The 23,414-nt window shown below is 39.1% G+C and overlaps 1 protein-coding gene across 1 annotated transcript in view; it reads left to right on the plus strand.

The window, feature by feature from the left end:
* The window catches only part of LOC124266361 (probable G-protein coupled receptor CG31760), a 259,647-nt gene that overhangs the window by 59,606 nt on the left and 176,627 nt on the right, over positions 1-23,414 (plus strand). The window contains exon 2 of the mRNA XM_046701172.1: positions 19,342-20,401. Within this exon, the coding sequence (XP_046557128.1) occupies positions 19,726-20,401 (676 nt within the window). The 5' untranslated portion in view covers positions 19,342-19,725. The remainder of the gene's footprint in view (positions 1-19,341; positions 20,402-23,414) is intronic.

Here is a 23,414-nt window from a genome sequence, read left to right on the forward strand (position 1 = left end):
TTGCGCTGGAGTAAATGTGTCGGCAAATATTTGTAAAACTATCGGGTTCATGTACGTCCACAGTAGCGAAGACGTGGACGGATGTGGTTTTGCGACAGCAGCATGGACTGCGGTACATATATTTGCAGTGGTATTGAACACAATTAGACAAGGGATCCTTACAAGTGTCTGCCTCTCATTTCAGTTTGAATGTAAATAATTCTTCAGAAACGGGATAATGGGTACACGTTGTGTCATTGTCCATTTTACTAGTGTCGTAATATGGATGTTGAGGGTGGAATAAGCCGATCATTATACTTCAATCGAACCGTGCGTACCTGCCTTTATGTGACGCTTAAATTTGAGTGCCTTCATCCAGAAATGTTGGTGAGCCAAACAGCGTCGGTAACGACATTTTAAAGCGTCAGTCAGTCCATTGCGTTTCCGACATGACCTCTCAGAATACAAAACCGCTCACGCTAAGACCTCATAAATGCCCAAATGTATTTATTGTGGGGAAACGAGTTCACCTGAATTTAAAGAACGTTCGTGAAACAGTTAAAAGCCATAGGACAAGACCTGTTTCACAGCAAATGATTGTAAAGGAAGCTGGGCACAGGCGGTATGCATGGAAACTTTCTGAATCTTGGAGATTTAAATGTATAACCTTTAAGCCCGATCCGAATTGTAAATTTTGGTTATTTTCTTTTCATTTCTCGCAAGCAAGGATATAGCATCTTTCAAAACAGACGCGATACGATTTAGAAATATTATTGAAATGCAGTAATCATAGTTTTTTGATTCAACTGCTTTATCTCTGAGTCTAAGAATCAATGTTCCTGAGCCCTATTCAGATTGTTTGGCAAACGCGGTTTAAAGGGGTTTGAAGTTACCCTGAAACATATCTTGCAGACTTTTCAATGTGAATGCATAAAAAGAGACTATTTTATCTTGTTAGAATTTGTTATTTTCTCAGTCGACAAAAATGTGGGCGGCCACGGAATTGGTAACTCTCTAATTTCCAAATGTCATTCGAAGGTATAAAATTCTCAGAAACACACGCATCTGAAGTAGCAGCATGTTTATTATCTAAGTGAATAGCATGTAGGAACTGTCTATTTTAATCCAATATTTGACACTGCAAAACGTGAATCATCAAAGTGAATAGAATGTTGGAATGCTTTATTTTAAGCCAATATTTGACATTGCAAAACGAGAACACCATTTACGTTTTTCACATAAGCGTTTCAGAAATACCAATATTCGATATCAAAACACTTAGCTGAAAATACCCACATTGAAAATGTCAACGAAGCTTGCAGGAATATGTACTTGAGTGTGAGCATAAGCCATTATGTAGATTATAGATTTGGAAGCAGGTTCTAAACAGTTCATTTCAATCAAGGACGTGTTTCGATCCGCACTGCCTCATTTGTAGCAGATAGTTAGTGCTGCTTCCGTTGCTTTCTGAATCATTCATGAATGAGCAACCATAACGTTCGGCAATATATACGTGTGGTACCTATAAGTACATAGCTCTCTGTTGGTAGGTTCCTGTTGTAAATGCAACTGTAGGGATAGCATGATTACAATAGATCCTACACGAGCTGGTAGTTGATGGGAGACACTCAGCACTGGGTGACATTAGAGGAGCGTATGTAGTGGTCGTAGCCGCTGATTGGTTCCGGGCAGGAAATTCTACAGGATTCCTGAATACCGATTTTCCAGGACTACGCGATCTCGTTTATTTTCGGCATTTGTAACTTCTGATGGTACCTTTTAAAACATGAGAATAATGAGGATATTTATGACGCGCCTTTTCCAGGCTAGATATCCTGCTCAACGCGCACAATCTGATCATTATTACCCCGGATGACCCAAGCTGCCTGTTAGGTGCTAGAAGGTTCATAGTTTCATGCCTTATTCCACCGGGTACCCATTTTTTGCTGGGAGAAACCTACTTGCCTAGGGCGAGACCACATGTATCACATGTGCTTCGTTGTGGGGCAGAACTGAAGTCTTAGAAACTCTCAGGAGTCAAGCTGTCACACACGGTCACTAGTCCAAGGACTCTCAGCGCACAACGTTGCTAAACTTCAACTGATTGTCACCCCAGCTCAGGGCCCCGTTCCTTAAAGCGATCGTAGCGCTACGACAGTCGTAAGTCTATGTTAAAGTATGGGAGTTACGATCATCTTAGCGCTACGATCGCTTTGTGGAACGGGGCCCTGGGCCACATACCTGGTTAAAGATTACTAGTAAATACTAAGGGGGATTGTAATGTATTTTGGATGTACCGAGGCTACCATCTAAGAGTTACTGTTGGTTGTACCTTTACAGGTGTTTCAGAGGACTATACCTTTGTATCTTAACACACTATCTTTCGAGGCTGACTAATAATTATACCTTACTGGCTACATCTAAAAACGTTATTGGTTGTACGCTTACAGACACCCATCTGATCCCATCAACTGATTGTACATTTACTGGTAACCATTTAAAATGACTATTTATTGTGCACTTAAAGACTATCATCTAAGAATGACTATCGATTATACTTTCACTGTCCACTATCTAAATATTACTTTTGATTATATCTTCACGGTCCACCATTTAACAGTGACTGTTTATTATACCGTCACTGTCTAGCTTCTAAGAATGACAATGATTATACCTTCACAGGCTACTATTTTAGATTGACTTTTCTTTGTATATTTACAGGCTACTATCTAAATGTGGCTGATTATTTATTTTTACATGTTCCCACTTGCGATGGGCTATTGGCTGAACCTTCACTGGCTACCATCTAAGATTATTTATATTAGTTTCACTTGAACATACTCCCATCTCAGGCTGAATAACAACTATACCTTCACTGGCTACCATCTAAGATTATCTATATTGGTTTCACTTGAACATACTCCCATCTGAGGCTGAATAACAACTATACCTTCACTGGCTACCATCTAAGACTATCTATATTGGTTTCACTTGAACATACTCCCATCTGAGGCTGAATAACAACTATACCTTCACTGGCTACTATCTAAGACTATCTATATTGGTTTCACTTGAACATACTCCCATCTGAGGCTGAATAACAACTATACCTTCACTGGCTACCATCTAAGATTATCTATATTGGTTTCACTTGAACATACTCCCATCTGAGGCTGAATAACAACTATACCTTCACTGGCTACCATCTAAGATTATCTATATTGGTTTCACTTGAACATACTCCCATCTGAGGCTGAATAACAACTATACCTTCACTGGCTACCATCTAAGATTATCTATATTGGTTTCACTTGAACATACTCCCATCTGAGGCTGAATAACAACTATACCTTCACTGGCTACCATCTAAGATTATCTATATTGGTTTCACTTGAACATACTCCCATCTGAGGCTGAATAACAACTATACCTTCACTGGCTACCATCTAAGATTATCTATATTGGTTTCACTTGAACATACTCCCATCTGAGGCTGAATAACAACTATACCTTCACTGGCTACCATCTAAGATTATCTATATTGGTTTCACTTGAACATACTCCCATCTGAGGCTGAATAACAACTATACCTTCACTGGCTACCATCTAAGATTATCTATATTGGTTTCACTTGAACATACTCCCATCTGAGGCTGAATAACAACTATACCTTCACTGGCTACCATCTAAGATTATCTATATTGGTTTCACTTGAACATACTCCCATCTGAGGCTGAATAACAACTATACCTTCACTGGCTACCATCTAAGATTATCTATATTGGTTTCACTTGAACATACTCCCATCTGAAGCTGAATAACAACTATACCTTCACTGGCTACCATCTAAGATTATCTATATTGGTTTCACTTGAACATACTCCCATCTGAGGCTGAATAACAACTATACCTTCACTGGCTACCATCTAAGATTATCTATATTGGTTTCACTTGAACATACTCCCATCTCAGGCTGAATAACAACTATACCTTCACTGGCTACCATCTAAGATTATCTATATTGGTTTCACTTGAACATACTCCCATCTGAGGCTGAATAACAACTATACCTTCACTGGCTACCATCTAAGATTATCTATATTGGTTTCACTTGAACATACTCCCATCTGAGGCTGAATAACAACTATACCTTCACTGGCTACCATCTAAGATTATCTATATTGGTTTCACTTGAACATACTCCCATCTGAGGCTGAATAACAACTATACCTTCACTGGCTACCATCTAAGATTATCTATATTGGTTTCACTTGAACATACTCCCATCTGAGGCTGAATAACAACTACTATACCTTCACTGGCTACCATCTAAGATTATCTATATTGGTTTCACTTGAACATACTCCCATCTGAGGCTGAATAACAACTATACCTTCACTGGCTACCATCTAAGATTATCTATATTGGTTTCACTTGAACATACTCCCATCTGAGGCTGAATAACAACTATACCTTCACTGGCTACCATCTAAGATTATCTATATTGGTTTCACTTGAACATACTCCCATCTGAGGCTGAATAACAACTATACCTTCACTGGCTACCATCTAAGATTATCTATATTGGTTTCACTTGAACATACTCTAATTTGAGGCTGAATAACAACTACATGTATACCTTCACTGGCTACTATCTAAGATTATCTATATTGGTTTCACTTGAACATACTCCCATCTCAGGCTGAATGACAACTATACCTTCACTGGCTACCATTCTAAGACTATTTATATTGGTTTCACTTGAACACACTCCCATCTGAAGCTTAATAACAACTATACCTCCACTGGCTACCATCTAAGATTATCTATATTGGTTTCACTTGAACATACTCCCATCTGAGGCTGAATAACAACTATACCTCCACTGGCTACCATCTAAGAGCTACTATTGATAGTACGTTTACATAATGCCATCTAGGAGTGACTATTGATTGTACCTTTACGGTCTACCATCAAAGAATATGTTTATTGGTTGCACCTTAACATACTTCCATCTGAGGCTGTATAATAATTATACCTCTACTGGCTACTATGTAAGAGTTACTATTGACAGTACGTTTACATAATGTCATCTAGGAGTGACTATTGATTGTACCTTTACGGTCTACCATCAAAGAATATGTTTATTGGTTGCACCTTAACATACTACCATCTGAGGCTGTATAATAATTATACCTTTACTGGCTACTATGTAAGAGTTACTATTGACAGTACGTTTACATAATGTCATCTAGGAGTGACTATTGATTGTACCTTTACGGTCTACCATCAAAGAATATGTTTATTGGTTGCACCTTAACATACTACCATCTGAGGCTGTATAATAATTATACCTTTACTGGCTACTATGTAAGAGTTACTATTGACAGTACGTTTACATAATGTCATCTAGGAGTGACTATTGATTGTACCTTTACAGGCTACCAACAAAGAGTAAATATTGATTATCTTTACAGGCTACAACCAAAGACATACACGTGCACTTTCTAAGCATACTACCTTCCACTCTGGTCATGCAAAGTATGGCATCACATTCAATAGAAACACTAATAGACTGTCAGCCACAGCTTTGTTTGTGCCAGACATGCGAACCATATTGTACCCACGGAAACGGATTATACTTAATTCATTCAGTTACCAATTCTGGAACCACTACGTACTCTAAGAGAAACCGAAATCCAGACACTGGCTTTAAGAACAGCATGACGTCCAGTGCCACCAAGACATACGTCTTCCTTGTGCACAGCACGCTGCCAATTAGGTACATGTACAAATATGGATTTCACACACATGTCAACAATGAACAACAAATCCTTTCCATATAGATACAATGGGGAACGCAAAGAGGTAATCCATTTCTTGTCAATAACACTTCATCTGATATTGGCAATGCTATTGGTCAAGGTCGTACCTTGTCAATCGCTAGTCTATGTCTCTATATCACTGCATGTGATGCAACAAGCCATGCATTATTAACCATAGACCCAAGGTGTGATACTTACAATCTTCTCATGCTCTGCTTGTCACAATGATAGATAGTATCATCGGGAAAGGAGGACAAGCCAGGATGGTGCACGTCCGATAAATATTAATTGCTGCCTTATATAATTGTTTGATGAAGTGTGGCTGATAGATGCCTGATTGGAGCAAAGTTGTTCTGTACGAGGAGACATCAGAAGGCAATATATCATCATGTTAATTATGAAAGTGTCATATGAATCCTTTTTATCTTATTCATCAGTAAAACATGCTTATTCCACAGATGCTTTGGATTGTTTGGGTTGTGTGACCTTCTGAAACGTGCATTCCAAGATGCTGTTTGTGGTATCTGATAAGCAAAGCGAAAATATATTAGCCTTTTGGAATTTGTATTCTATGGATGAAAGATAAGATCGAATTTAGAAATCCACCTTTGGTTATTTCGTATTGCAATGTATTACAAATCCACCATATAGCTGCAATATTGCTGAGTGCGGCGTTAAACAACAAACAAACAAAACCAATAATCAAATTACAAATATAGAAGGATTATAGAGGTGACATGTTCGAAAAAATGCAGATTACTTTTTTAAAACACGCCATTTGTGACTTTCCTTTTAGATGATGAAAATCATTATTTCCAATGCATATCAATCATAATACATATCGGTACGTGTATTATATTTTCTATGTTTTAAGTCTTTACTCATACTGCCTGGACAGTCAGTATGTTGAAACCTCCTGCAAATATAATCCAATCATATCTTCACCACAACCCAGTATTCCCTCGACAATTTGTCAATCCTAGACAAATCCGGTAACAAGCGTGTCCCCACTTCATAATCAGATCAATGGAATATACAGTGTAAGCCCCATGGGGCCTCAGTCTGCTACAGCGCATGTCAAGCATGTGCCTAGTGAGCTTAATAACCGTGCTTGCTGACTCTTGTGGTACCATCTGCCTGTTTCAATTTAGTTGATTTTAGAGCAAATCGTACTGAGAATAATGAAATATTTTTATCAATATTTTATCATTTTCGTTTGGATATATCTGACGCAAAACACTAACCTTATTACAAATTTCAATTAAATTAACAGAATTGTTTACCTACATATATTCAAGAATTGAACGAATTCTATGACAAATTTCAATTACATGAATAGACATATATTTTGGGATGTATGTGAGATCAGACGTTTTAGAATTGATACATGAGTTTCACAGATCCCGGTCGCAGCTATTGAGCCAATGCATTATCGTTGCCTGATTACGCACGTATACAGTAGACTAAATGGTTTTATTCAAAGATGCTTAATTATCCGTTCGCAGATTAGACGTATATTCACGCTGTCTTATGACTGGTAGTTAACTCATTCTTGGATAGACAGTGTCTATTATGAAGTCGTCTATTGTCTGAGATTTCCAGAAAACCAGACACATTTCTTTCTCCTGGGGGTAAAATGGCCATCAGACATACCGTTAACTAACCTGGTATAAGCCCCAACATATACCGTGCCACTTTGAAGTCCTTAAAAATCAGCAGTGCCAATTATTTTAAGAAGTGGTCTTTAATCTCAAACAATCAGCGTCCAGTACCATTAGCAAGCCCAAGCACGTGAGGTAAAACTTTGAGTCACATCACAGTTTAAAAAAATAATAAAATAAATATCCATACATACTTTTCAGTTTTGTTAAATGTGCATTAAGACTTCAAATGATGTTATATTGGCAGTGTTATTAAATAAATACTGTAATGCAGTTGGTAAGCTTTCAGAATATTTGGTTAAGAGATTTCGAACGAATTAACTAAGGGCTTGTCAGTCTAAGATCCTGCTTGTAAATTGATTTTTTATCACTTACGTGTTACAATCAGGGAGAAAGATGTTTTATTGTGGAGAGTTCAAAACTTTACAGAAATCAATTGGCTCTCGAAGAGTATTAAAAAGTTTACACTGATAAAATAAGTTACCTTATATTTGGGGTTTTGCGTTAGCTGTATAAGGATGGACGAGGCTAACGTGATTCCACAGTGCTTCTGAGAGGACCCCTTTCACTTGATGGTCTGTTGTATGAAATTTCTTTTCTGCTGAGTCAATTATCTTGCTTTAAATGCCAAGGAATGATCATGGCATTGTGGGATATTTTTGTTATCATCACAGAAACTCTCTTGCTAAGCTGTAGCATTGAAGTGTGATGTAATTAAAATTTGAAAAAAAGGTTCTGTGTTGTGATGGTGAATGTTACGGTTACACTCAAAGCATAGAGCGAGAATGGTTACATTGGACGATGTGCAACTCGTGCGAACTTGTCATATCACCCCCATCGGTTGCCGTATTAGTTCAAAACACCGACATGGGTAAGCGTTGAAGTGGTCGCTCGTGAAGGCCCGAGTTCGATTCCCACATGGGTTTAGTGAGGCCAGTTTATTTCTGGATGACAGTACAATGGCCCCAATTGTGAAAACCCGCGCTTTACAATTAATTATTGCATTGCTACTCGACGCAGGCGATGAAGAGGCCCGCCCCAACACTTTACATTACATAAATTATTAACTGCTAAATACGATAATGTAATTATCTGTTTCAACAGACAGAGAAATTACTCACAGCTGTATGCACAATACACTTGATATATAATCTAGATATACCCAGAGTGGTTTAGAGTGGTTCAACACAGACTACGTCAACAAATTATGAATACGGACAATATCAACAAAGACAACATCAACACATCGTCAACGCAGACAGTATCAACGCATCATTGACAAAGGCGGTATCAGCACGTCAACACATCATCGACACAGACGGTGTAAAAACAGCATCGACACAGACAACATCAATGCAGTCAGCTACAATAAAGATATCAACACAGACAATATCCACACATCATCGACACAGACAGTGTCAACACAAACAACATCCATACATCGTCAACACAGATGCTATCAATACATTACCGACACAGTATACACAGTGACAACTCCACCACAGACAACATAACACAGGCAACCTCAACAATGACAACAACACAGGCAACCTCAACATATCAACACAGACAACATATCCATAGGCAATCTCAACAAAGATATCAACATAGACAACATCAACACAGACAACATAATCACAGGATGCCTCAACACAGATATCAACATAAACAACATTAACACAGACAACATAATCACAGGTAGCCTCAACAAAGATACCAACATAAACAGCATTAACACAGACAGCATATACATAGGCAACATCAACAAAGATATCGACATAAACAACATCAACACATCATCAACACAGACAGCATAATCATAGGCAACCTCAACAAAAATATCAACACAGACAACATCAACACAGACAACATATTCATAGGCAACCTCAACAAAGATTTCAACACAGACAACATCCACAAACATCAACACATCATCGGCACAGGCAACATCATCATAGGCAACCTCAACAAAGATTTCAACACAGACAACACCCACAAACATCAACACATCATCGGCATAGACAACATCATCATAGGCAACCTCAACAAAGATTTCACCATAGACAACATCAACACATCATCGACACAGACAACATAATCATAGGCAACCTCAACAAAGATTTCAACATAGACAACATCCACAAACATCAACACATCATCGGCCTAGACAACATCATCATACGCAACCTCAACAAAGATTTCAGCATAGACAACATCCGCAAACATCAACACATCATCGGCATAGACAACATCATCATAGGCAACCTCAACAAAGATTTCACCATAGACAACATCAACACATCATCGACACAGACAACATCATCGACCTCAACAAAGATTTCAACATACATCATCATCGGCCTAGACAACATCATCATAGGCAACCTCAACAAAGATTTCAGCATAGACAACATCCGCAAACATCAACACATCATCGGCATAGACAACATCATCATAGGCAACCTCAACAAAGATTTCAACACAGACAACATCAACACATCATCGATACAGACAACATAATCATATGCAACCTCAACAAAGATTTCAACACAGACAACATCCACAAACATCAACACATCATCGGCCTAGACAACATCATCATAGGCAACCTCAACAACGATTTCAACATAGACAACATCAACACATCATCGACACAGACAACATAATCATAGGCAACTTCAACAAAGATTTCAACATAGACAACATCCACAAACATCAACACATCATCGGCATAGACAACATCATCATAGGCAACCTCAACAAAGATTTCACCATAGACAACATCAACACATCATCGACACAGACAACATAATCATAGGCAACCTCAACAAAGATTTCAACACAGACAACATCCACAAACATCAACACATCATCGGCATAGACAACATCATCATACGCAACCTCAACAACGATTTCAACATAGACAACATCAACACATCATCGACACATCATCGGCACAGGCAACATAACTATAGGCAACCTCAACAAAGATATCAACATAGATAACCTCAACACAGATATCAACAGAGATAACCTCCACAAAGATTTCAACATAGACAACATCAACACATCATCGACACAGACGTTATCGATACATCATCGACACATACAAGATCAACCACATACAGTATCAGCACAGAAAAAAGCAAAGACAGTATAAACAAAGATAACATCAACACGGGAGCCTCAACAGAGACATCAACACAGACAACATCTACACAATCAAAGCCGACGCCAACACAGACAACATAAACACACACAACCTCAAAGACAGCAACACAGACAACAACGAAGACAACATCAACACAGACAACACCTACAAAGAAATATCAACACATACATCAACACAGCATCAAGACCGACAGCATCATCATCAACACAGACACCATCAACACAAACAACATGAACACAGCATCAACACAAACGACTCATAATTACAACAAGGCGATCTATGACATTCAGCAGGAACTCAAACTAAGAAACTTCAAATGCCAAACGAATATCGTCTACCAATATTGAGGCCGGGTTTGTCAACAGTGTGACCCAACTGCTGGGTTTTCTCGGACAGATCGTTATAATCCGCCACTGTCGAGCTTCCAGCAGCCACTTTCCAATTATTACAGCGGAAAGGAACGTAAACCATCCCGTCAACCTGACCGCTGATGACGCAATTACGACCGTGGCTGATATCCAGCCCGTATTGTAGACTGCCATTGTCACCCATTTCCTTCGCCCTATGGTGTATTACACATACAAGTGTAGACCAGGATCGGAGACTGGTCCTGTTGTGCTGCCATCCGAGATTAAGTCTGGTTTTATAGTTCCAGAAGAAATGGAGCTCGCAAGGTAAGCTCCGTCTTAATAATCTCTGCAGGATGCAATATATGTCACGTCTCAGCGTCATGTCCTCGTCACGAAGTTTTAATATATTATTTTCACATAGTATGTATATTAATTTGTACACGAGTGAAAAAGTCAATGAGAATCAGACTCTAGATGGTGTGTTTATCCATGCTAGGAATAATTGAACGAAATATTTTGCATTTGTAGGCATATAAAGTAAGTAGCATTTGGTCTATTGTTTAGCTCTGCGGGGCTGTAACTGTCGTTGAGCGGCCGTATGTTGTTTATTTGATGTTGTTGGGGAAATGGTTGGTTGATTGTTGTTTAACGCCGCACTCAGCAGTATTTTAGCAATATTGCGGCGGTCGGTAAATAATGGACCAGACAATCCAGTGATCAACAGCATGAACATCGATCTACGCAATTGGGATACGATGACATGTGTCAAACAAGTCTGCGAGCCTGACCACCCGATCCCGTTAGTCGCCTGTTATGACAAAATGTATTGGTGAAGAAAACCAATTCCACCCCTTATCTTCACTGGCAGTTGGGAAAATAGAATAAAATACCTACGTGATGACTGTTCTATGATGAAAGGATATTTCCGGTTTTTTAATCATAGTTTTAAAGCTTGCTAACTCGATGTAATGTATGTCATCGTACTCCATGCTCATGATGTCAATCATTGGTTAAGACTTGCCAATGCACCGTTTCTTCATTATTTACATAGTATTGATATGTGCAGAGGTAAACAGCAAGCCAACAAACAAACAATGGTGCGATGTTATTTGAACTGGTTCCACTGTCGACTGGAGCAAATAGATATGTGGTTCCAGCAACAAGCGGCTGTCAGGAGAAGTTTAATTCGTAACCAACTCGGGTCATTCCGGAACAAGCCTAATCTTGCAGTTTACGGAAAGTGACGAATGGTGGCGAATGGAAATTTCACCTCAAACACTTATGGTAACAGATATATACATACGTGGAGACACACGCCTGAGTCCATGTTTGTCAGTGTTCTCCTGATAACAGTATTACTTTGAAGAGGGTGATTTTACATAACACACAAACTCCCGTATTCCGCATTTGATTGGATACTGAAAACCAATGAATGCTTAGCTATGTGTTACCAAATCACAGCCAACGAGAGATAGGTATGGTCTGTTTACTCTTTCGTTTTGACAGGAACCATAGAAAATGCTTATTACAACTTATCTCTTATAAAAGACATACTTGGAACGATACGCAGAAATTACAAAAATCCTTATAATAAGTCATATTCTATAGCGCACAGTTTCCAAACACCAAGTGATTACTCGCGGCGCTTAATCAGAATCTGATTCTTATTACCCCGGATAACCCAAGCTGCCTGTTAGGCGCTAGAAGGTTATAGTCACATGACTCTATCCAACCGGGTACCCATTTCTGCTGGGTGAACAGAGGCAATTTGAACAAACTCACTTGCCTAAGGTGAGACCACATGCATCACATGTGCTTGGTTGTGGGGCAGGACTGAAGTCCCAGAAACTCTCAGGAGTCAGCTGCTAAACATGGTCACCAATCCAAGGATTGTCCGAGCTCGACGTTGCTTAACTGATTCGTGACAGGACCACGTGCCAGCACAGGAATGAGTTTACAGATGGTCAATTTATGGCATTATAAGAATGACGATGAGGATTATCTCATGCATAATGCATGCATACATGGATACACACACACACACATGCATGCATGCATACATACATACATCACATCACTACCTACACACACACACACACACATTCAAACAAAACCACATTCAACATACACATACACACACACACACACACACACACACACACACACACACACACACACACACACACACCCATGCATACATACACAAAACATTCTCCACACAGATACCTACAGCGTATATATGTGTTTGGTGTATGTGTTGTGTTGTGTGTGTGTGTGTGTGTGTCTGGGTAGGCACATGCATACACCTCCTTTCACTCGCACACACGCACACACACACACATAAATGCTTCATACACTCCCGCAGAGAGACGCACTTCGCGCAAATACATACCTACTCGTTCACATACGCGCATACGTAAATACACACACACACATCCCAAGCATTCACACATACACACACACACATCCAAAGCATTACACAGTAAATTTCCTTTATTACACATCACATGACACACACATTTTCCTGCACACAAATACGCAAATCACATATACACAGTAAATTTCCTGGTCACCCATCAACAGCAAAACAACCTACTCGTTCACAAGCTCATCCCAAGCATTTATCTACGCAAATACATATACACAGTAAATTTCCTTTCAACAGAAACAAACACAAGCTCACCATTATCTATGTTACAAAAACTCACACAAACCATCTGAGTGCCAGGCTTCAAAGGCCTACTCAACATGATATCCCTTAAACCATACAGTCTGTAAAAAAGCCTCAAGTTGTTACATCAATCGATTATGAGACAAATCAGTTTGATTTCATCGATTTGTTTATAACATGCTCAAAGGATGTGTGTTTATCTCAATGGGGAAGTTGATAACAGCACAAAGCTACATTACATCCATCCACTAGCGTTCCGAGTCACTGATTGCCCAATCAATGTTCTCGGAAGGCATTTGAAAGAGTCTATTACATATTAATTTTTCTCTGGCTTTGTCTATGTTCTAACGGCCGACGCTATAAGCATCTTACAGAGAACCCACGCGGCTTGTGATTGGGCTTGATACTGCCACGTCTTTGTGACAAAATGTATTTTTTCTCATAATACTTTCCACTTGTTTGATGTTTGGCTGGTGTCTGGGATGCGGACTAGGTACATATTCACTGTCAATGTGCTTGAGATGTTTCACTTCCTCGTCCACGTTTAGAGATCGAACACGGAGTATATCTAGAGAAATGCTCTTTGCAATCGGTTGTTGAGTAGTCATGGAGGCGTTCTTTGATGCGATTTACACTTTATTCCGTTAAAACATTTCCTTTTGTCCATTACAAAGGTGGTTGTCCATATATGTAAGTCATTGTAGATTTGAATTAAATGTGACGAGAGTGACAGGGATAGTGACAAATGACAAAAGAAATCTCTACTACAGCTCGTTCAGCTTGACCTCATCAAGTGAATACTAATGCATTGTGTGACCGTGCACTGGTTGGGTCTATTATTGTGAAGGGGTGCATCGATTGTCAACATGTCCGAACAGTCGAGACAAGGTCGCCGTTTGACACCTCAGTGTCGAGAAATCGTCAGCAATGTCCTAACTTTCTTTAAAAAATAAGCTTCAGATGGTTTATTGTTTCCGATTCGAGCTTTTAGGCAGCGAGCAGCAACATTAATAACATTCTTTGCTCCCTTATTTAATGAAGTTAATCTTGACCTGCCGTTTGTGCCATTTGACCTCCCGGGTCATGCATATGTAGAGTAGCTCAGGTCAAGCTGAACAAGCTGTACTTTCTAAGAAAATAGGAAACTGAATTGCATCGTGACTGTCTTATATACCAGCACTTGCCCTGCTGTTCGTTCCAAGAACTTCATTGTATATACATTTGGTGGCCCTCGCACTATACTCCCATGTTTACCTACACTTTGGGAGACAGCCTCCGTGGTGTAGTGGTTAGAGCGTCCGCCCGGAGTGCGGAAGGTCGCGGGTTCGATCCCCGACTGCGTCATACCAAAAGACGTTAAAATATGGTACTTGTTGGTCCTTGCCTGGCGCACGGCATTAATGGGTACATCAAGGACTGGTCGTCTCGGAGTCAGTATAATGTGTCTGAGTGGGGTATTCATGCTTCACTGCGGCATGGTATCACAGTGGGCTAGGACTATAAAACCAGCTTCAGTCTGGGCTAGTACAAGCAGCCGCACATACGCACGCATGCACGTCGTCATATGAGCGAAATATTATCAAGCACGACGTTAAACCCAATTCCACCACCACCACCACACTTTGGGAGCTTTGGAGGCCAGTGCAAATGAGGCATGAAAATGTCTTCAGATTTTGATGCCTAATTTAGGCTGATTGCTATCCATTTCACAACCTGATATACCAGTTGCATATGTCGATGCTCATGAGATTGGTCACTGGATTGTCTGGTCCAGACTCGATTAGTTACAGAGCGCCGCCATTTAGCTGGAATATTGCTTGGTGCAGCATTAACAATAAACATACAAGCATTATTTGCTGTATCACGCATTATTTTCAATCAAACAATTACTGTAGTGACGTAACACGGTACAGTTGTGGTATCTTTTTATTTTTTATTTTTTATAGGATATTTATATAGCGCACATATCCACGCACTAGTGCATGCTCAAGGCCCTGGTATTTTTTCCCTCGATCATTGGATGTCAATCTCAACGGCACATCGCATTATCAATCTCAACTCCCTGGGGAGTATACAACGCTTGCAGCCACTAGGCGCGCCGAGTTATTGTGGCTTTCTCATCCTAACGAGGTACCCATTCACAGCTGGGTGGACTGGGACACATAGTCACAGTACTTTGTCCATGTTTACTGCACGTTCCTGCACTCGCAACTAGGTGTTTGCACGTATTCATGTGACCACCATCTGGTCAAATACCAACGTATTCGTGGGTTCTTTCAAGTGCACAGGGTTGTGTACTGTACACTAGGGGTTGTGACAACACTGAAGGAGTCTGCACACAAAGTTGACTCCAAGGTTTTTACACCCGGTCACAGGTGGGCTCGATCCCGACACTTCAACCTCGCTGGATCACTAGCCTGGCGCCTTAGCCAGCTCGTCAACCGCGCCCCATTTAAGGCCCTTTCAGTGGGAACAACTACAAACAGTTTACGTATGGCTCACACTTTGAATTACCGCTGGTAAGGACAGAAAGGGTAAAAAAGGAGGTTAATTAAAAGGTAGTTTCATTGCATCATATTTCAGGATATATTACTTAGTTAAAGGTGTTTAATTAAAAGTGATATTGGATTATATTTGATATCATGGTTTAAAGCAATATATATGTGTACGTGAGAATGTGGGATTAAATGTGCTTTATTAACATGTATATATTCACGTGGATCATCATTTCTAAAACTGCATTTTATAATTGTATGTATCAACATGTGTATGTAATGAACACTGCAGCGTTTATTCAGACGTTATACTCATGCATGCAGCCATGGAACATTAAAGGTTCAAAACCCATTCATGAAGAATAGGGATGCGAAAATTAACATCTGTCGTACAGTTCCCATTGTAGGAAAAGCATATGATTAGAAATTACTGTCAAACAGTATTGGGACTAGTGTTGGATATTAATATTATGTTGGAGACATTATATTTACTGGAGACTAGACGCCTGATAATGGCCTCACTCTCCATAACTATAATCAGTGAACGATACAAATAACTACTGTTATATTCAAACCTTGTAGTATGAACCATTTGCATCCAAGTGTATCAATAGCAAGCGATTTCTATTCTGGGTGGAACCTTTAGAAAAGATGCTTGAGGCACAATCAGGTTTCAGGTAACTTTCGAACTTTAATAACTAATATTATATATTTTACTACAAACAACATATACCTACGTAGCGAAGATTGCAAATGAACGCATTTGTTCTTGAGCTTTCTGGAGCCTTTAATGCTGTAAGTATTATGAAACTTCGGTCACATTTCAAAGCATGTTGATATGCAGTTATACAAGGACATGTTTTATGTCCATAATTGTTCTCGTCTTTCTGCAGATGGGACTATAATGTTTAAAACGTTCTGTAAACGTGATTATGTCCTGATTTTCACCATCCATTTGGGAGTATTTACATTTTTAGAGAATGTTTAACAACGATAAAAGTGTCCTTAATGAAATGAAGAATTGTTGGTTGTTGATCATGCCAGTTTGAAAGTGAATTGAAACATTTCGTGCCAAATATGCTGGCTATTAGTTTAACAGGAAATGAGAGATGATTGGACACTTTGGCATCGTGCTTTCATAAAGAGTGTTACGATTATTATTATGCCCAGAGGGGATGCCAAAACAAATATTCCGTGATGTTTCCAATATAATGAAACCTTTACGGGAACATGGTTCTGGAATTTCTTTTTGTAATCTTTTAAGTATCCTTATTTATGACTACGTTTAAGTGAGATTGATCTTGACATTGTCCAGTTACGTTCTGGCACACATTTTTTGTGGTATCAATTTCTTTTGCGTCGATGAGTACTGCATCATTTGCTAATAAGCACATTCAAAGGCATGTCAGCTGTACATGTTTAATGGAAACTTGTGTCTAACAAAACGACTTGAATGCTGTAACCCTGATCAAACAACTTCAAGATCAATTCGGCACTCTTTGAGATCTTCGTAGAAGGCAAAAGTTCGATTGTAACTCAAAAGCTGTGTAGACGCTATAGTCCACAGTTGCTGGAACATAAACGTCATCTCCTCAGAAACAACTGGACAGATGAAGCTAAAACCTAACATATTGTTTCGACTGATGACATCTGGTTTTGCTCAAGATTGATTTGAAGAGATCCAATATGACCGTCACGACAAAAACAGTTTTGTAGTCATTATAAAAAGACTTATACATATATTATACTGTAATTTGGTAAAATTGTATTTGGTTGTTTAACTGACCACGTTTCATTTTGATTTGATAGATTAATAATAACTTCATTTGATCATTGACTATGTTATTTACAATCTTCTCCTCTGAAATGACAGGCTAAGAGTACGTACTGTTAGAATTATAGCGTTCAGTTTTAAACATTACAAAATTTACAGTGCACGAAGAAGTAAACATTTGACTATCAAGACCGTCTATAAAAACGTCAGTTATCACCAACGGAGATCAAAGGCATCGTGATAAACATTTTTATTTCATTATTTTTAAAATACGTTTTCTTTCTTTTCAACAGTTGTGGTAGGTGTTTAACGTCAGTAAACACAAGATGTAGATTCCTTTCTCTGAATATGGTGAATCAATTTTGCTGAAAGCCGCTATAAAGCTGGAAGATTGCTGACTGCGGCATCAAACAACAAGCAAACAAACTTTGCTGAAACTCGGCGTAACTGCTCGTCTCCTTGAGAAGGTTTGGATTATAAAATCAATAAAACATTTCATATATAGTGCAATTTCTTATCGGTACTTATGCAATTTTATGATATCAATCACGCGACATCAACCTTGGGACATTGGATGGCGTTCAAACAAAACTATTGATATCACATCGCTAGCCACGATATGACAGCAACACTGCCAATGTGACAATAAATTTTAACTAATGGACTGATACCGTATCAAGGTGAGCTACAGTGCCTCAGAAATACTTGCAATCCTATATGGTTACAAATAAACGTGTCCTTAAAGTAGACATCTTATGAAAAATCATATTTGATGGTCGGTCGGCCTACTTTATGTAAACCTAAAGCAACAATGCACAAAAAAATATATAGTTGGTATTTTGTCACTTTCCTATTTGAGAATAGCTTTTAGAAAACATGACCGCTGTTATCGCTCATTAAACAGACTAAACATGTCTAGTGTTAGACATACACTTGTCATTGTCCTCCTAGAGAGATCCACGGGGAATACACCCTTTAAGCACTAACAGCCATGACGCACGACTCTTCATGCGTTTCAGTAAACCCCAACCATAGTGTGACCAAAGCAAATTATACCAATATTATCCCAATGAAAATCCCGAAACTAAGATTCCCCCTGGCGCTCCCCAGCATTCTTCCGTTACCGTTATAAACGTGCGTTAATTAGCTTATACCAGGGCGACCTACACTTAACGGATTAGGAGGGCGTCATTAAAAACAGGTAGTAAGAAAGTAAGCACTTCTTTAGTCCGCAGGTCGACAGTTAATAATGCATGTCTTCCAGTTCAATTCCTCATTGTCAGTGCGGGGTTTATGCTCCCAAAGACGGTCATCAACTTATTGCGACATCGTCGTTAGTGAAGTCCACCACTGCCATGTCCGTGACTGTCATCCACAGTATACACAAACCTCATTTTCCCCCTTTGTATTCCAGACCATCGCTTCAGCCCGCCCCTAGTGCTGTCACCGCAAGCTGATCCACAAGCGAGTCCCGCCAAATGAACGCTGAGAGTTGCACCTGGACTTCGCTGTATCATCGATCTAGAGGCTGTGTCTAACACAACTTTCTCAATCATGGCTTGGAAGCATTTCGGAAGCGCGTGCGGTGGGGGTCTGGACTAAATCTTTTCTTTGACGGCTCGGTTCTTTCTCAGTGTCATATTCAGCTTCTGCCCTGCTTAAACCATCTGTTGTTCCTTGTGTGAAGCTCTGATGCCATTTTTCGTGCGTTTGCTTCGAGCCAACGACATTGTTTTAGAGATGGAATGATTCGGAGGGATTGCCGCAGTGGTTAAGTGGATACTGTCGTGTGTTTATTATGTTTGGAGAGATGTATCGCGGGAGCCTAAACCTGTGTGTTTTCTTTGGATACATCCTATTCTTTAATTCATTTCTCGCCACCCAGAGTAGCAATATAGTGAACTACACTGTGTATAGTCATCAACCGGACATGGACGACCACAACTCCACCATCAGATGGGTGGATGGAGTGTCCTCTGCAGCACTGCCCGAACCAACCACCCAGCCGGAACTAGATGTTGTGGAACAGTTTCTAGAGGTCGTTGAGCAATACCAAACTGGAAAAGAAAACTGTACCCCAGGAACTCATTATAACCTGGGCAAAGGAGTCATAAGACAGTACGGACTTAAACGGTTCAAAGGACAAGCCATGGTTGCTGTAAACCGGGCAAACTTTCTCACACGAATATGGATGAAGGCAGGAGATGCCGTTACTAGGTCTGAATATCTGTTCTACACACAGGTGAGATCCATGGTTGAAGGAGATCCTGATATATTTGGTGCAGGAAATTGTTACGATAACTTCGAGTTTAAGAACTACCACCTTTTTTGCCCATATGCATATCGGACCGAAATTGGGCAAGTTAACGTCAAGGACTTGTCAGTTGAGTACGACTACCTTGACAACAGTTCAGAGTGGTTCTACTCCGCTAGGATGAGGGCGGGAATGGTGGAGAACTTCAATTATACTTATGGTAAGTACATACAGTAATAATAGCAAAAAATAATAAGTTTCTTTACAGTTACATGGTGTAGATCACCGCTTACTGATGACGGTGGTGTTGACGCTTGTGTTGATGTTTATCAACTTTGCAGATGGATAGTACACATTTTTACCCCGACAAACAACGATAACATCACACATATAGTGTATATTACTTTGTCAATGCCTGGTGAATAGAACGCGACAGCTTGGACAGTATTTAAATATAAATGTGCAATGTGCAGGAAATATAGATTGCGAAGTTAATGTTACTTTGTAGCTCCTGTCAATCGTTTAACATAAACAAGTACTGATGGCCTAAATATTACTGTTTTCACATATTGGTGTACAAATCAACGTTATGCAACTTCTGAAACATACAAACAACAACATCATTGCGCTGATAGTGTGGCACATTCCAATAGTATTTGTACATGTGAAGCTGAGTGGAATGACGATATCATTTCGCGACGAAAATCACTATCTGAATAGCAGTCATACATTCTAAAATTGTAAATTGATACATACCAACAAATATGGTTATTAATATATTCATTACTTTTTCGACACAGGTTCAGTGAACATGAATTGCTTCATGCTAAAAAACTTCCTTCTTCCGCAGTATCTTCAATGATGTAGAAATAATGACATTCATTAGAAAAGGGCTTTTTATCATAGGCCGGTTAATGATGTTTAACAACACAAAATGTTTCAATCCTGATACTGTATATCGTTACAAGAAATACATCGTGCATCTACTAACAAAGAATTTGATTGCAAGCGTGTGAAATATTAAACAATAGGTGCCTATGCTTTTGAAGAAGCCAGGTGCGGAATCGATTGAAGGATTCAGTAGAATACTGACTCTATCTATATCCACTGCAGCCTATATTCCATTAACAATCACTTAATTCCTTCCTTTGCATATTAAACATGAGGAAATGTCAAGTGAATTCTATGGAGATAGAAAACGTTGTGGTGCTACAAGGAAAAGACATGATTTACGATATCACGTTCTGAAAGGTTTTATGTCAGTGACGTAAATGCAAACTCTTTTCTTTCGTCTTTTGATCTTTTATGATTCCCCCCAACCATTATTTTAAAAAGAAAAATCTGTCCGTATATAGTGCTCAATTAAACACAGAACAATGCTAACATAATTGCGGCGTTATACCCAAGGTATTAAACATAAGTCCAGTGAATGATAACTATTTTCCTCATCATACTGAAGACGCTCTTCAAGTCCGAATGGCTGACTTGGATTAAACAACCAATATATAACGTTATTAGTCTTTTTCAAGAACAGGAAGAGAACATTTAGACTATTTACGACTGTTCAGTTCTGGAATCTAGAAATCTCCAACTGTACATCTAGGTTTGACGTGATGTTGAGAGACAATCGATCATTTATTTGACTGACGTTAGTGCAGTGTTAGTGCTTGAGAATGGCAGAGAATACTTGCATTGGCTGACGGGGAGGGCATTGTTTCATGGAGAATCGAATATTGTTCAACAAGTTTGTCAAGGCACACACGAAATGACAAGAGTGCCTCATCGCCCGTCTGTTCCCACGTGACCGGTCGTAATAGGTTTAACTCGCTCAAAGGTTACCTTTGTTAGGAATCGGAATTCAGATGAGAAGAGTTGAGACATTACAATGGATCACAAATCGACTTCTGTGGCCGAGGATCTGTGGCTTGGTGCGGTTCTAAAGGAAAAATAGCTTGAAATATTGACCTTAATATTTCGAGCACTTTCTCAATTCGTCTCTTTTATTCCAACGTTTATAAGTGCTTCTAGTTCTTTGACTTGTTTCAGACTCATCTAATATCGAAATCGTGGTATTTGGCGTATCGCTGTGAACTGAATACTGCCCAACTATGTGCTGAACTGAATCATCTGACATTCACGCTTCTAGCTACATGTATTTGCAAACTAATTGGTAGCTGTGACAAGGCATCTGAAGTCAGAGAATAGACATTTATTTCTATGTCATATTCAGTTCATCTTAGTCAGCCTAAAACGCCATTACATGTATTTAACCAGCACATTCCCAGGTTACCAAATCACCACAGACAAAAATGACATCGAGATATCACTATGTCATTACTGCAAGTAACCAGAAATCTTAGAAGTAGTATTTATAAATACAGGTAATTCTACATCTCTTGAAAGAACCATCATTTATCAAAAGAGCGGTTATCTTTTCCTTAAGTTGTGGATCAGTGTTTCAATTCAGCGTATATTAATTTCTTACCATTCTTTGAGTCTTGGCATCATGTCTTAAAGAGATAGTGATGACTGATTGGAACTGGTATACGTGTGAATCAAAGAAGGACTAGACAGATACATTACTTTTGTTATATTTAACTGACGTCAGTCTTCTTGTGACACTCGTAACATTTGGTCAGGATTTGTGTACATCGTTTTGTCAGTTATGTGATTCGAGAAAGATAATGAAAATCAAAATATTACGGAACGCTTAATAACAGTTATTAATTTCTCTATTTCTGGGCTAGTTCTTGCCCCTTCTTCAAGTGGATGTTGTGTGAAGATGGGGCAAGAACTAACCCAGAAACGTCGTGAGATCCACCTGAAGAAGGGGCAAGAACTAGCCCAGAAACGTCCTGAGAAACACATAAACAAGTTGTTATCCATAAGAGTACTACACCAACTTCTAAATGCCTTTGAAGAATTTCAGTTGTTGATTTGTCTTCATGGATAGTGTGAAAGAAGGTTTACAAAAACCCAAATTTTACCGCTGATCGTGATATTAACAGAACTCAAGATCAAGGTCCTGGTTATTAGTTCATAAATTGAAATATTTGCTAAAAGGATACAGAGCACTTTATGATAATTACTTTAATGATTGGTTTGAAAGATTGTTCAAAAACAACATTTTTTTCAGGAAGGCTTGCTACTAACAGAGCATATATCAACCCTGAACATGTAGTCATCAGCAGATGAATTTATTAGTTAAAGTACGTACTAACCTATACATCGAA

Source organism: Haliotis rubra, unplaced genomic scaffold (assembly GCF_003918875.1).
Source record: "Haliotis rubra isolate DU_JTF1 unplaced genomic scaffold, ASM391887v1 Scf125, whole genome shotgun sequence".
In the NCBI taxonomy this organism is placed as follows: Eukaryota; Metazoa; Mollusca; class Gastropoda; order Lepetellida; family Haliotidae; genus Haliotis; species Haliotis rubra.